Source organism: Peromyscus californicus, unplaced genomic scaffold, assembly GCF_007827085.1.
Source record: "Peromyscus californicus insignis strain IS unplaced genomic scaffold, ASM782708v3 Scaffold_14__1_contigs__length_90479793_seg_2, whole genome shotgun sequence".
NCBI lineage: Eukaryota > Metazoa > Chordata > Mammalia > Rodentia > Cricetidae > Peromyscus > Peromyscus californicus.
In genome coordinates this window covers 73,774,018-73,788,565 of record NW_026294436.1, presented here as the reverse complement: position 1 = coordinate 73,788,565, position 14,548 = coordinate 73,774,018, and the positions used below count along the sequence as shown (strand labels likewise).

The 14,548-nt window shown below is 45.7% G+C and overlaps 2 protein-coding genes across 5 annotated transcripts in view; one reads left to right on the top strand and one right to left on the bottom strand.

Moving 5' to 3' along the window:
• The window catches only part of Kctd3 (potassium channel tetramerization domain containing 3), a 51,786-nt gene extending 48,756 nt beyond the window's left edge, over positions 1-3,030 (top strand). For all 4 annotated transcript variants that reach the window (XM_052737980.1, XM_052737977.1, XM_052737976.1 and 1 more), the window contains one exon: positions 1,438-3,030. In XM_052737980.1, the coding sequence (XP_052593940.1) occupies positions 1,438-1,996 (559 nt within the window). In that variant the 3' untranslated portion in view covers positions 1,997-3,030. The remainder of the gene's footprint in view (positions 1-1,437) is intronic.
• A 116-nt stretch (positions 3,031-3,146) lies between these two features.
• Ush2a (usherin) overlaps positions 3,147-14,548 on the bottom strand; it is a 706,426-nt gene continuing 695,024 nt past the window's right edge. Inside the window, exons 70-71 of the mRNA XM_052737975.1 lie at positions 10,785-11,006; positions 3,147-9,057 (exon numbers count right to left, since the gene is read on the bottom strand). Of these exons, the coding sequence (XP_052593935.1) occupies positions 8,968-9,057; positions 10,785-11,006 (312 nt within the window). The 3' untranslated portion in view covers positions 3,147-8,967. The remainder of the gene's footprint in view (positions 9,058-10,784; positions 11,007-14,548) is intronic.

The window sequence follows — 14,548 nt, the reverse complement described above, 5'->3', positions numbered from 1 at the left end:
CTAAGTGCTGGAATTACAAGCGTACGCTACCACTGCCCTGCTTTCCTATGGCTTGCTAATAGCTCTGACCCCCGGGCAACTTTATTTATTAACATACAAATAACATTTTAATACAAATAAAATATCACCATAGCAGGCAGCAGGCATGGAGCAGAGGCTGAAGGCTCACATCCTGAACCACAAGCACAAGGCAGAGAGAATGAACTAAAAGTGGTGCAAGGCTTTACATTCCCAAAGCCTGGCCCCAGTGACATACATCCCCCAGCAAGACCACACTTCCTAAGTAAGCCTTCACAAACAGCATCACCAACTGGGGACCAAGTGATCAGATGCCTGAGATTATGGGGGACATTTATCATTCCAACCACTTCGGGAAATGACTGGCCAATTATGTGATCAGTAATTCACTGTATTAGGGTTCTCTAGAGTCACAGAACTTATAGAAGGAATCTCTCTCTCTCTCTCTCTCTCTCTCTCTCTCTCTCTCTCTCTCTCGGAATATAAGGGAATTTATTGGAATGACATACAGGCTGCAGTCCAACAATGACTAGCTATGAATGGAAAGTCCAGGAATTTAGTAGTTGCTCAGTCCCACAAGCCTGGGTGTCTGAGCTGGGCTTCTGTACTTGCTGGAATCCCAGAGAAACAGGCTCCAATGCCAGTGAAGGAATGGATGTGCTGACAAGGCCAGGGCAAGCAGGCGGAGAATGAACCCTTCCTTCTTCCATTCTCCTTCTATAGGCTTCCAGCAGAAGGTGTGGTCCAGATGAAAGGTGTGCCTTTCCAACTCAAGATCTGGGTTTAAAGGCCTGTGTCTTCCCGCCTCAAGATCCAGATCAAAAGCCTGTGTCTTCCAGCCCCTAGATCTGGATCCCAAGTGTGCCCTCCATTTCTGGATTGTAGTTCATTTCAGATCTAGTCAAGATGACAACCAAAAACCACTGTCACCCTTCTCCTGAATTAGGAAAATCACGAATCAGTTGGATACGTTGTGGAGTTTTTGTTCTCATTGCTCAGGGTCAGTGCTAATCAAAAGTGGTTAAGTTATCTTGTCTAATTTCGTAGTAAGGTATTGTGTACTTAGTATAATGAAATACTTTGCCTTTTCCACCATATTGACAAAAACATTTCAAATTCTGGGAATCCAAGAGCCAAATATTGAGTTACATTGATTGCTTATTGGAGCAATTTTAGAGCCTATTTTCCTTCTTCCCTGCTATTCAAAAATGTTGCTTGATTGTGAATGCATGTATGGTATTATGTTGGTAATTGTATGTAATACGGTCTACTAGACAAATACATTCTTATAGAGAGGTGTGGATAGTAATATGCCTTATATGTTTTTATGATGTTTTAGTTGGCAGTTTGACTGCTGAGATAGGCTCCTGAGACCTTGAAGTAAAATCATAACTGACATTTTTAAAATCTGTTTTTCAGCCTTCAGCTCCAGCACCATGAAACCATCCATGAAGCAGCCACTTACGGGGCAACACGGCCTTACCGGGAGAGCCCTTTGTTAGCCAGAGCGAGGAGGACCGAGAGTTTCCACAGCTACAGGGACTTCCAGACTCTCAATCTCAACAGAAACTCAGAGAAGTCTGTCCCAGAAAATGGTCCCGTGGGTCCACCACAGGCGGAAGCGAAAGGGGCAGCAGGGGAATGCAGTGTGTCTGAGAGGAAGTCCCCTGGGACAGAGCTGAGGTGTGTGAGGGAGCTAGATGGCAGCTTCGAAGTGCAGAGAGCAGCCGAAGGGTTGTCAGAGTCCAAGAAAAGGTCATCAGAGGACGACAACGAGCATAAAGTGGAGTTACGGAAGAAAGGATTTGAAGCAGGAGGATTCCTTGGTAGAAAGAAGGTTCCCCATCTGGCGTCCTCACCAAGTACCTCCGATGGAGGGACCGACTCTCCTGGTACGGCATCCCCATCTCCAACAAAGACCACTCCGTCACCTCGGCACAAAAAGAGTGATTCTTCGGGCCATGAGTACAGCTTGTGAACTCACTAAAGTGCATGATAGTTTTGATAAATGTACATGAAAAACAAAACTCCCTGGGTTTCCATACATTGGCTTTTACATCAAAACTCTGTAGGATACAGTTTGACCTGTGTAGTGTTTTCTGGGCCGACTCTTCTGAGGCAGGAGCAGAGCATATTTGGGGCGCAGTGATGCATTCCTGGACAGCTCAGAAGTAGCCCCAGTCCTGCAGGCACGTGTAAGAGCAGTTTGTAAGCAGGAGTCATGGTCCGGCCGCCCTCTCTGCAGGCTTCTGTCCCAGCACCATGGTGGTGCCCTTAGAGCAGGTGAGGCAGTGGGCTCGTTCCTAATCCAGTTGCCCAAGGCTTGTCTTGCAGTGGTACCTTAACGTTAATCACAGAATCTCCTTGGAATGTGGCTCCCAACCCTTGTGATTGCGAAGTGTTTACTAGATACTTGATGAGGTGCTATGTTGTGAAAAAGTCTCCTGTAACTCAAAACACTATTATTGGACCCCAGGTTCCACGGTGCACTACGTCTTTAGGGTTGTTTTACTTCGTTGTGGTCATTTTCTGATTCTTCTTGTTGGGAGATAGTGCAGCATGCACCACCATTGTTTGATACCTGAAGTCTCTCCCGAGGGAACAACTCTGTCTGAATAATATGACAGGGAAGCGGTGTCCAGAAGGGCATCCCTCTGTTTGCTGGTCTGCCCACTTTAGGAGGCACTGTGTCTTTTCAGTGTCTCACAGGATTGGAGGTCTGGATTTGGAGTCAAATGCTTCCATATGTAAAACTGTTGTTTTGACTTTATTTTGAATTCTGAGGGCAAAAGAAAAATTTTTTGTACATTTTCTTCATTTAATTGGAATGATTTACACATTTCTGTAAATGGAGAAAATGTAAGTTTAAACCCATGAGTGAATAATGTATAACTCCCATTCCCAGAAGTATAATGAAGTTAGAAAAATTCTTTAAAATTAACTATATTGTCAGTGGTTTCACAAAAATTCCCTTGTATTTATTTGTCAATTAAATCAAATGAGAAAGGTTAAGGCAGTGTGTCTTTAGTTATTTAAGGAACAGTGGTATCATGTTTAAGCTGTACTCACATGTGTTTGTAAAAAAAAGAAACGTACTTACCATGTAAGAAGATCACTAAAGAAGAGAGGGAAAGTTGGTTGGGACTAAAATTTCATAGAAAGATCATGTGAACCTTAATCTTAACCTGGCAATTGGAGGCCAGCCTGGGCTACATCGTGAGCCTCTGTCTCAACATGGAAGAGTAACTTATTAAAGCATGGCTGCAGCAGCGTTCTGCAGGTCTAGCCTTGGGTCTCCCATCTACAGGAGAGCTGGATTCCACTTGTCTAGATCGCTGTGCCTACCTTGTCAAGGTTGTGACTCAAAGGACAATAATGAAACATAGCTGTGTACTCTGTTGCAAAAGGAAGAACAGTTTCATGGTTAAAACAGTGCAAGCCGTTTCGTTCTACTGAGGGGGTAAGTATTGTTCTCATCTCACAGATGGCGCAGACCACAGAGGGTAATAGCAGCCAGTGGCTGAGCCAGCTTTCGGACTGAGGTCTTTTGTTTGAAAAACCTACAGTTTCCTTCTTGGCTTTCCCATTAGGATTGCCTGGCCTGGTGTTAAATATAGTTGTCCTAGCCCTATTCCAACCTTGCTGAATTTGAGTGTCGTAGTGAACTCAATTTTGGGAAGGGAATCACAGTTGATTGTAGTGTACGTTGGATCAGAACATGCTCATCACATTCTGGTTTCTTTTTTTTTTTGGTTTTTTCGAGACAGGGTTTCTCCGTGTAGCTTTGCGCCTTTCCTGGGACTCACTTGGTAGCCCAGGCTGGCCTCGAACTCACAGAGATCTGCCTGGCTCTGCCTCCCGAGTGCTGGGATTAAAGGCGTGCACCACCACCGCCCGGCACATTCTGGTTTCTTAATAGGTATGCCTCTGTCATTTTTTATGTGTATCTCAGGCTTGCTAGAATATTCTTTCATAAGTATATTAAACCTTGTTCACATTTAAATATCTGTTCTGACCGTCTTTACGTGCATTACGACTGCATTGTTGTACCTGTCCTTTGCTTTCCTCACCAGCTACTGTAGTGTGTTATGTGGATGCCAGCATGAGGGCCGGAGCGGCATAGCGTGCTCGAACAGACTGGGAAATGCTTGAGTTCTTTGTGTGTCGTTCACGCTGAGGGCAGTTCCTGAGATGAAGGCAGTGGGAGGAGAATGGCAGGAAGGAGTGGGCAGGTTGTCTAGACAGGACAGACAGGCACAGGGAGTACCCCAGGGCCCTGTAAAATACAGCCTAGATTCCCATCAGCAGACTCCCAGACTTCGGGTCCCTCTCAGCCTGAAGGGATGAAGCTGTTCGGTTTGCTTCCTTGGCAGCTGGGTCTCCTGCCTTTCCAAGATGTTGACTTCTTTGTCTATCCCTGAGAAAGTACTCAGTGATCCCCTAGACAAGAACAGCACCCCATTATATTTCCTGGGGGGCTCATCCAGGATTTGAGGTGACATCTATGCAAGTACACTTGACTGAAAATCAGGAGAAGGACTTGGTGGAAGCTCCCTTCCTGCATTGGTCCTCTCTACCCAGTCAGCTCTCAGCCCACCCAGAGAAGGGGAATAGTGGGTTAGTAGAGTGGTGTGCTGTTTATCTTGTGACTGAGTGGGGAGTTCTGCTGCCACTCCTTAGCCAAGAAACACAAGCGATGAGCCCCAATAATAATGATATTGATAATCATTGATCATATTCCTGGTGAAGAATAATGGGAGAAGGCTAATTCCTCACTGGGTATGCATGGAGAATGTCACTCGGGTCATTAGAATTTAAGCTGAGTGCAGGCACCGGGGCCTGGGCTGGCTGGACAAAGAGAAACTTGTTCACCTTTCTGTTTCTTGAGCCATTCTAGTTCTTAGTCTTGATTTCCGACAGAGCTTGCTTTGATTTGAGGTGAAGTGGGCCCGAAATTCCCATTGAGGCCTCTAGGAGGGAGGGAGGGGGCAAAGTCCTTTCTGAGTAAGAAAGCTTTACATGCTGGCACCCCAGAGGGGCTTTAGCTGTTGGTGCAGAATACTGTGGCTACTGCAAGCTTGTCTTTGTTGTCGTTGGAACTCATAGGATGTATACTGTGTGGAGAGGCTGAGGAACAGGGTCTCCCATAGCTGCATCGCCTGGCTGACCTTACCCATGCTCCCTCCACACACATACCTTTTCCAGACTGGCCTCCCCTCTCCCCTCCCTGTCCTTACTATGTGCAAAGCTCTGTTGGCCCTGAAAGACAGCGGGCTCTGGAGGTCCCCCACCCACCCACACACCAATGGACGAGCACTGGCTGTGGAGCTGTGGGTGGGGTGTGGCAGTTGCAAGATTGCACACACTTGTAGCAGGCCCTGGGCTAGCTTTCCTCCCAGCACTGCTACGGTCAGCCCATGGAGGAAACAGAGGACCCTCTCTCAGCAGCATAGCTTTATGTCCTTCCTGGTTCCTGGAGGCTTACGAGCCTTCCTGGTTCGTGTGAGTTTGCATTAGTGCAGGGCCAGGTGCAGGACAAGCTGCTGCTGGTAACAAAGAAGGTCATCCTACTCAGTTGGGAGGCTGGAGGGGAAGGCTCCGTTGGTCTTCATAACTGTTCTTTCTGCCCTGCATCTCCAGTGGCTGGAGCCTCTTTGCCTGTCTTCTGCATCTGCTTCTCCTCTAGGTCTGTGCACTGAGGTGAACTGCTGGTCACTGGAAATGTCTTAACCTTGGCCTTCAGATCCTGTGAGGCCACAGCAGAGCAGCATGTATCACTTGGTGTGCACCGAGCTCCCGTGGCTTAATGTCACGTCGAGGCATAGAAAATGGTTCTTAAGGTAAGCCAAGTGTGCTGAGAGATGGTGGCATCTTGGAAACAAATGGAACTGTGGGTACCTGGGCCCAAGTTTATGCAGGGACAGACAAGGGGACAAGATGACCCTGACAAAGACTGGAGAGGAGCTGGGAGTTGTAGGGGACTGAGGCACAGGTAGGTGTGGAGATCTCACTGCTCAGTCTGGCCTCTGCTCAGGACGAACAGGGTGGCAGAGAAAGGCCGACCCTGACGTAAGTCTCTCCTCTGTCTCAGTGCAGGCAGGACAAATGGGTTCCAGAGTCTCCCATCGTCCACTCAGCTGCTTCCTGTAGCACTGAACATGACAAGGCTCTAAGACACTCACAACCTGATTTCCTTTTGCCAAGTATAGCCCCAATTCATTCTGGGATGTTTCCTTTGCATGAGATGATGGGAGAATTCACACCCACCTTTGTTCATGGAGCCTACTCATGAGAAGAACCAAAAGAAAAACAGGTTATTGAGTTTTTCAGGTTGTCTGTCTCCATTTGCAAACACCCAGAAATTGGTTGTGGGTACAGGCTTCCAAGCAGTGCTCCAGTGCCCACCCAGGGTTTTATAAAGTTTAAAGGCTCCAAAAGGAAAGAAAACTTTTCTGTGTCCCTCCATCCCTGTACCCATTGCATGATCCCGTAGGTGATGAGACTTGTCGTCTGAACCAGTCTCAACGGGTTATAAGGACAAGGCATTTTGGGTCCAGTTCGTTGTCAATGGACTCAACAGCAAGTCTATTTATTGTAAGCCACTCTGTTGAGTTTTAGAGAAGAGAAAATAAATGCCTTGTGTGTGCATTAAATTCTCCTGTGCTGTTTGAGTCCCTGAGAGGCTAGCTCTGGAGATACCAAATCTTGGCATTTCCTGAATCAGCTGGCCCTCTGGCTGTTTCTCCCTGCCACAGAATCAAAGAGTAAAGGCATCATGACGCAACTAATGGAAAAAAACAGAAACCACCTATGTAGTAAGTCCAGAACTGCAGTTTGCTTTGTCTGCTACTCACTGTTGTGGTAGATCACTCTGCTGTGTGAAGACTGGTGTTTTCTGTAAGGTTTACCTGGGAACTCACCAGCCCTCAGGGGAGCAGCGTGTATACAGGTGGTATTAAGTTACTACAGATGTAGTTTGGGTTCAATCTTTTTTTATTAAGGCGCTATTACACGACACTATCTTTGAAGCCAAACAGCTGCCATGGCATCCACCAAGCCAACTTGTAAAGATCATCTCAGGTAGGTTTATTCATGTCATTAAGTCTCATTAGAAAGCATACACAAGTTACCAGGGTCTGGGCAAGTTATATATGGTATGTAACAGGTCAGAGTTTAATACATTGATATCAAACTTCTGCTTAAATCAATGGAGTTATTTTTATCTCTGTAGCAATTCCAAGGATTGGCTTAAAGATCAGAATCACATCTAAACTAAAGTTTCAGTGTTTTGTTCCCCCCTGCCCCCAAGCTTTATCTAAATACTACTCAGTGGATAGAAGGCCAGTGAAGGCAGTCTGGAACTTTTAAGTGTTGGGGAACCATACTTGGGAGACTAATGTGGTCAGAGGGATTAAGAGGAAGGCCACTTCCCATTTCCCTCTCAAGGTCAGCTTTGTCCCAGGGACCTCTGAGGTATAACTAGGGAATCACCTGTTGTCTTGTTCAGGGAGACTATGGAGATGTTATCCAGTGACTGTAGACTGGTTAGAGCTCAAATTGAGTCTACAGAGAGGCATGTCAGCAGGGAAATTTCCTCCATATTTGTGAATGAAGCCATGGTCAAACAAGGTTTCTGACCTACCCTCACATAGATGGGACAACTGGCAAGCCCCAGTGACCCGAGGATCAGACCCTCATTCAGCCTTGACAGTTAAAAAGAAATGATTAATGTTGGCTGCCTGCATGGTGCTAAACACACAGCAGGAAAGTATCACACTCCAGGGGATCATCCTCCCTAGATATTAGGCTTAGTCCTCAGGAGCTGTTGTTTAGACAATATTTCTCACTAATGATTTGTTCCTGATTGGAAAAATGCTACCCAGATGTAGGACCTCATGATCCTGGTAGCGCCTACCTGCAGCCATGAGAGGCAGGCCCTCTTTGCTATAACCGAATAATTATGTGAGATAAAGCTTAGTGGACTGGCCAGTTCTGTTTCTATTTCAAAAGGTAGAAAACTTTTGGCAAGATGGAAAATGCGTGTTAGGATGTGTACAGCCACTGTGGATGCCCTGCCACTTTAGTTGTGACAAGGGGTGGAAGTGTTTAATTCCACTCTTTGCTTTGACACTGAAGGGTGGCATGTGTGCCACAGGTTTGGATGACAGTTCAGCATCCCAGAAGTCCAGCCTTGGACTGTTGGATCATAGGTAAATAGTGGCTTTTCAGCAAAATAAGCAGTTAGTCCCTCGCAAAGGGCCACAAGATATTGTCACATAAACTCAGAAAAATGTTCTAAAACTTTTAAAACTAAAGGAGGTTTTCTGGGAGCAGCAGATTCATATTTTATGGAAAGTACTAATTGACGATCTCGCAGGTTTTAGTTCTGAAACAAGACCTGGGTTCAAGCAATGGTGTTCTGGTTGTAACATTCCCAGTTTGCATGCATGAGCTAAGTTCTTAGGAACAGCTAGGAGAGCTGTGTGTGGCTGGACTGTAGTTGGACTGTGGGAAGCTCTCAGCAGCAACCCTAGAACCTTCCCCATGTGTGCATGCAGAGCTGGTTCTCTGCTTCAGTGTGGAGCTGCAATCGCAAGTGCAGGTATTGCTCATAGGATTTCACCGCCCTCCTCGTAGTCGTGCCTGGTTTTAAACCAGTACCATCTCATTACTGATAACAAGTGTTCGCTGTCTTGAAATGGCCTGCACTGTTCCTTTAACAGTGTCCCAGGCAGAACCCAGAGAACCGAAGGTTTTGTCATCCACAAAATCAGCAAGGCAACGGAATTCCTTATTTGAGAAAACCAGAGAAATAGTTCTTAAGTCTCTATTAGGAAAAATTAAAAAGTTTTCTTTAAGTATTTTTCAGCTTCTGTGACATGTGGTAACCAGGAGAAACAGGATACAGAGCACACGCACCCCAGATTTCCATGTTGTAACTTCCGTTCTTTACAGGTGGGTGTCGGTGAAGGTGGTGTGTTCCTTGGTTACTGAGCTGAAACCCTTGATGGCATTCATTAGTTCCTCTTCATCCACATACTGAAAAGCAAGCAATCATAAAACATGTTCAGTGAATTAAAAGCTGCCTATGTTCAACACTAGGATGTGGTTTGAGACAGACTTTCCTTTAAATTCCCTTCACTGAAGGGATCACATGAGATTCCAGTTAGCTCAGTACTCAGAGTGTCACACTGTACAATCTTAGCCTCTGTGAGCCTCAGTTTATCTGTAGAGTAGGGAAATATGCAATGTGTGTATATGTAGTTTATAAGATTTAAAAGAGTAAAAGCCAGGACACAAGCTATTACGCCCTGTTGCTCTCTACTCTGTGTACTGTATTTATCAACAGGGTTAATGATATGATTTCATAATGAACCAGTAACTTGCCAGGTGTTGGCACCCTCACAGGACTCCACTGACTCCTGCACACGGCCCTTTACTAGAACCAAACACCAAACTCACCTGGCCATTGTTACAGGCAAAGCCTCTGATCACAATCCCACAAAAAGATGACTTATGCTCTTGGGTAGGTCCCAGCCACCTGTGATCCTACACTCCTGTAATGATGGTGGCTGCGTGCAGATTATTTGTAATGTTCCATCTATGTCTTCATTGTTACAGGGAGTAAATTTACGTTTTGAAAAAAATTCATTTAGCAAATATTGAATTTAATTGTCCCTTCCATTTAAAACCTAGATCTGGAATGGAATTATGTGATTGAGTTATAACAAGATCAGGATTTTTGAAAAGGTTTTTTGTTTTGTGTGTGAGGCAATGTCTTATGTATCCCAGGTGGCCTCAAACTTGCCACGTAGTTAAAGATGACCTTCAACTTTTGATCCTCCACTGTGTTCCTTGGGATTGGACCCAGGGCTTCATGCATGTTGAGCACTCTGTCACCTGAGCCGCCACCCTAGCCCCAGGAAGAGAACTTTTACCTTCACTATGTATTTAATCTTTCAGAATAAGCACAAAGGACTTGGGTGATGGCAGGAATCCCTTTGTCATGTTGTCATTAGTCAGAAAGGAACTCCTGGAAGCCACCAACTTTTCGGTGAAGGGAAAGTACAGAGGACTTTGGAGGCAGTGGACGTGGAGGAGAGCTAAGCTCTCTGCCAGTTTCTTCTCCTACTAGCTGAACGGAAAGGCACTGCAGTAGATGTCCAGGATGACAAAGCGGGATGGTTGGTAAAAATCCTACGATGTTCATCCCCTCAGCCACTAGGGAGCTTGAGGCTGATACGAGATGACAGGTGATCCCTCAAAGCCAGTCATTCCTACTATTGGACTAAATTTATGAAAGATGGCGCTCATAAATAGTGACTGAGGGCTAGTGATGCGTCTCAGTTGGTAGAGTGCATGTCTAGCATGCACAAAGAGCCCTGGGTTCAATCCCCAGTGCTGCATGTTTGTTTTTAAAGGGAGAACATGGAGCACCTGCCTGTAATGGCAGCATATAGGAGATGGAGAAAGGAGAAACTTGTTCAAGGTCATCCTGAGGTCCATGTAACCTTGTCTCTGAATGTGATGAATAACAGGAATGTAGTTATCATGGTTTCTGGTTTTCTTAAAGTAAACCAAGTGTTGCATTTTATGCCTTTTAGTTAGTTTCTGTATTTTCTGAGTGTCTTATCATCTAGCAGGACAACAGCAGTCTTACCCCATTAACAGCGTTGCTGCTGCTCTTTGGTTAAGTCAGTGGTTTACAACAGAATTGGGCGGGTGCTCAAGGGCAGCAGCGTGTGTACAGGAGGCCACCAACTCACCAGTCCACTGCTGTGGCCCATAATAGTTTCCCAGAGCGAGTCCTCTGCCAAGCCCTTCTTCTCTGGAATGTCCATGAGCTGGCTGACACTGCGGTGGAGAGAGCCCTGGGAGTAGGTCTGGCTGATTTGGCTTTGACTTGGGATCCTTAGTACAGACACACTTCGGCTGCTCCGAATACTCAAAGGCGTCCCAGACCGAGGGATTCTGGTGTCGGCTAATCCCTGAAAAGGAAGCTGCTGTTGGAGATGGATGGGTAACAGCGTGGTTGGGAACTGGTTTTCACACATCATGCTTGAAAGGAGTGATGTTCTCGAGCCTCCTACAACAGAACTTGAACTCTGCAGCTATGGGCACGTGGAATACTGTGCCTCATTTCCATGAGAAATGGGCCTGTTGTTAGCGGCAGTGCTCTTGACCCCTAGGGTGCTCGTGTCCTGCCTTGGTGGCTGTTGCTCCCACTGGGGCCAGGCCTGCCGAGCAGTGAATCCAGGGAGGTGGGGCTAGGTTAAGGTGCTCTCTAACTACACACTGACATGGAGCCTGCCTCTTGAACTTCTCTTCTCCCTTGTCAAAGGTGAACCATATTGTTCATGGTTGCCCTCTAAGAGCAATATATATTTTATTTTCAGAGTTCTGGACTGGTGTAGGAAGTGATCCCACCCTTCTTCCTCTCCTCATATTTACCTTCTTGTAGGAATCTAGACTCCATAAATCATCAGCTCTGTCCTTATCACCAGCAAGGCAAAATATCTCCATAACTATAATCTAAGATGTGCTCTTAAGGTAAATTCTAGCTGACTGAAACATGCAGAGTTTCTGATTTCATGGTTCCATCAGTGCAATATTTCTGCTTCTCAGTGGACAATCCACACAGCATGCACAAAGAGCAGATGGCATCCATGCAACACACAGAGGTACCTCAAAGTGCATGGTGTAACTTTTTAGGGTGACACTGCTGGACACATCAGATATGTCAGCCACAGAGTCAAACTGAAAGGAAAAAGCAAATGGGTACATTAGTCTTTAACACTGTTTCAGGGGTTCAGAACCAAGATGGCCAAGAAATACCCTTCACTGGACAGTGGTGGCGCACGCCTTTTTCCCAGCACTCAGGAGGCAGAGCCAGGTGGATCTCTGTGAGCTCGAGGCCAGTCTGGTCTACAGCATGAAATCGAGATCCAGGACAGGCACCAAAACTACACAGAAAAACGCTGTTTCAAAAAACCCTACCACAAAAAAGAGTTTGAGCCACTAGTGGGCAGCTGTTTTGAGGAGAGAGAATGAATTCTAGAAATCAGAAGTAGTGGAAACCCCAAAGAGGAGAACAATCAGTGGAAGGTGACCTAGAGGCTGGAAAAGCAATGTGTGACCTTGTCACCAGGGTCCTGGCCAGGATGGAACCAAATGCTGCTGGCATCATGTAAGCAGGTGCCAATAATGTGGACCATAGCAGCAAACATGAGTGAGACAGCCACAGTACTTACAAGCGAAAAATCTAGTTCGGGGAGCTGATGGTTGTTAAAACAACTCCCCAGCCAGGGCTGTGGCTCAGTGACAGAACACTTCACTAGCATGTACAAGGCCTTGGGTTCAGTCTCAACACAAATTAAAAAAGAGAAGTGATTCCTGTGAATCAAGGAATGTACTCACTCCGAACTGCTCCCAGAACTCAAGCAACCTTAGCAGCCCCTTTTGATGACATCTTGGCTGTCAAATAATAGGACCCACTGAAAGCCTTGGGTCAGTATGTACCTCCACCTTCCTGGGCAGAAGATTGCTTTAAAGGATCCTGCAGTATAAAGTCTGGTAGCCACTGTGACCAGGAGCTCATGAATTGGGGAGGATCTTTCTACAACACAGTTGGACTGTACCCACTGCTGAAAATCCCTGGTCTCACCCATGCCTACATAGCTAGAGCTGATAACTATGATAACAAGTCCCAGGAAAACCCAGTAGGCAGCTCCAGGAACACAACACCTATCTTCCACTGCATGTGAGCTAGGGGAGTTCCCTTCTCAGTCAGAAATGTTGGAATATTAGCGACATGCCAGTTTCACCTGTGCCTTTGGGTGCTAAGCCTTATGGCTTTAGGAACATAGTCACCAGTGGCTCTAACCTGTCAGTACCTGCACTTCATAAGAGGATCTATAGAAGTTTTCCTTCTAGCCAGTAACTTGTAGCTCTGGGTAGACAAGGACACCCTGGGGACCAAGGAAAGAGTCTGCATATATTACATCCTGAATGGTAAGTGTTATCCCCAGTCTCCGAAGCTCTAGGAGTATTAGAGGCCAAATCCACAAGCCTCAGAACTGCCCATATTGACTTGTGAAACCAAATGGAAGTTTCCTGCATATCCTCCCAAGGAGTGGATATGGCAGCGCACATGCCTTAATGAAAATGCTATATGTACTAGTTGATTGAGGGAATGAACCTCACAGCCTGTGGAGTTGGGTCCATACTTGCTGGTGCCATGTGTGCTTGTTCCTGTCTTCTGCCACTGTCATTGCCTACAGGACCCAGGGAAGTCCAGCATTGCTTGGCCTATAGATGCTAACCCCATCTTTGGACATCTGTGGTACCTGCAAAGGGCCCCATCCTACATCCTGTGGCTCAAGAACTGTCAGGGCAGTGTCACAATCCTTGGCATCACCTGTGCTTGCCCCAAGGAACTTGGTCCTCCCTGTACCCATGCCATCTAGACTGGCAGCTGCTCACCAATCCCAGTGTTATTGGAGCGGACTCTGTTGGGCCTAAAGACACATACCCTTCTAAGTCTATGTCTCACTCAAATAAGTACCACCATGAACTACTGCAGTCTAGGCATTGGAGACTGTTTTTAAGCTCCCTTATAACCAAATGTTCCAAACTGTCATCCAATATCTCATATAAACAACAAAACCCTTTTCCTATAAAAATGGAAGAAAAATGTTACAGTAGGCATAAATCTAAACATGAGAGGATATATGGCCAGTTCTTAATAAGAATTCTCCAAGAACACATCTAAATTTGAAGGAAATTTACAAAGTGCCTAAAACAATAAACACGATCCTAAAGAAATTGAGACTTAAGTGCAGAATACTACAAAGAAATGATGGGACAATGTAGAAGGTAAGTGAGGAATTCACTAAAAGACAGAAATCATGAAAAGAACCAATCGGGAATCTTCCATGAATGAAATGAAAAATTATAAAGGAAACTTTCCACAGTAGCATAGGACAAGCTAAAGAAAGAATTCAGAACTTGGAGACAGCTTACTGACACTGGGACATTAAGATGAAAACAGACCAAGAATGATGGAACTTACAAGGCCCATAGTGACAATTTGCATTTTGAGAATTATAGAAAGTGAGGGAAGGGGGAAAGTTTCTGAAAAAATGATTTCACAAAATGACTGACAATTTTCCAAGAGCTGGTGGGTGGGGAGGAGATCTGTGGAATGCTGACTTCCGGGTAGGACACAGCTGTTGCCAGTCAAGATTCCAGCATGCATCACCACTGTCAGAGGAGCTATTGGCCGTTGATGGCTGCTGAGAGAGGAAAACATACTTTTCTTTGGGTAGGTCCATGCCCCAGTGGATGGGCCCATATACCCATGCACATGTGGGCAGCATTAGGTGTACTGGGGGTTCGTATTAATAGCCATTTAAAAAGGAAAGCATGGAGTTTGGAAGATTTGGGGGTAGTGGGGAATAGAGGAAGATAATGGTAAATGTATATGATTAATATAAATTGTATAAATACATAAACATAATACATTTAAAAA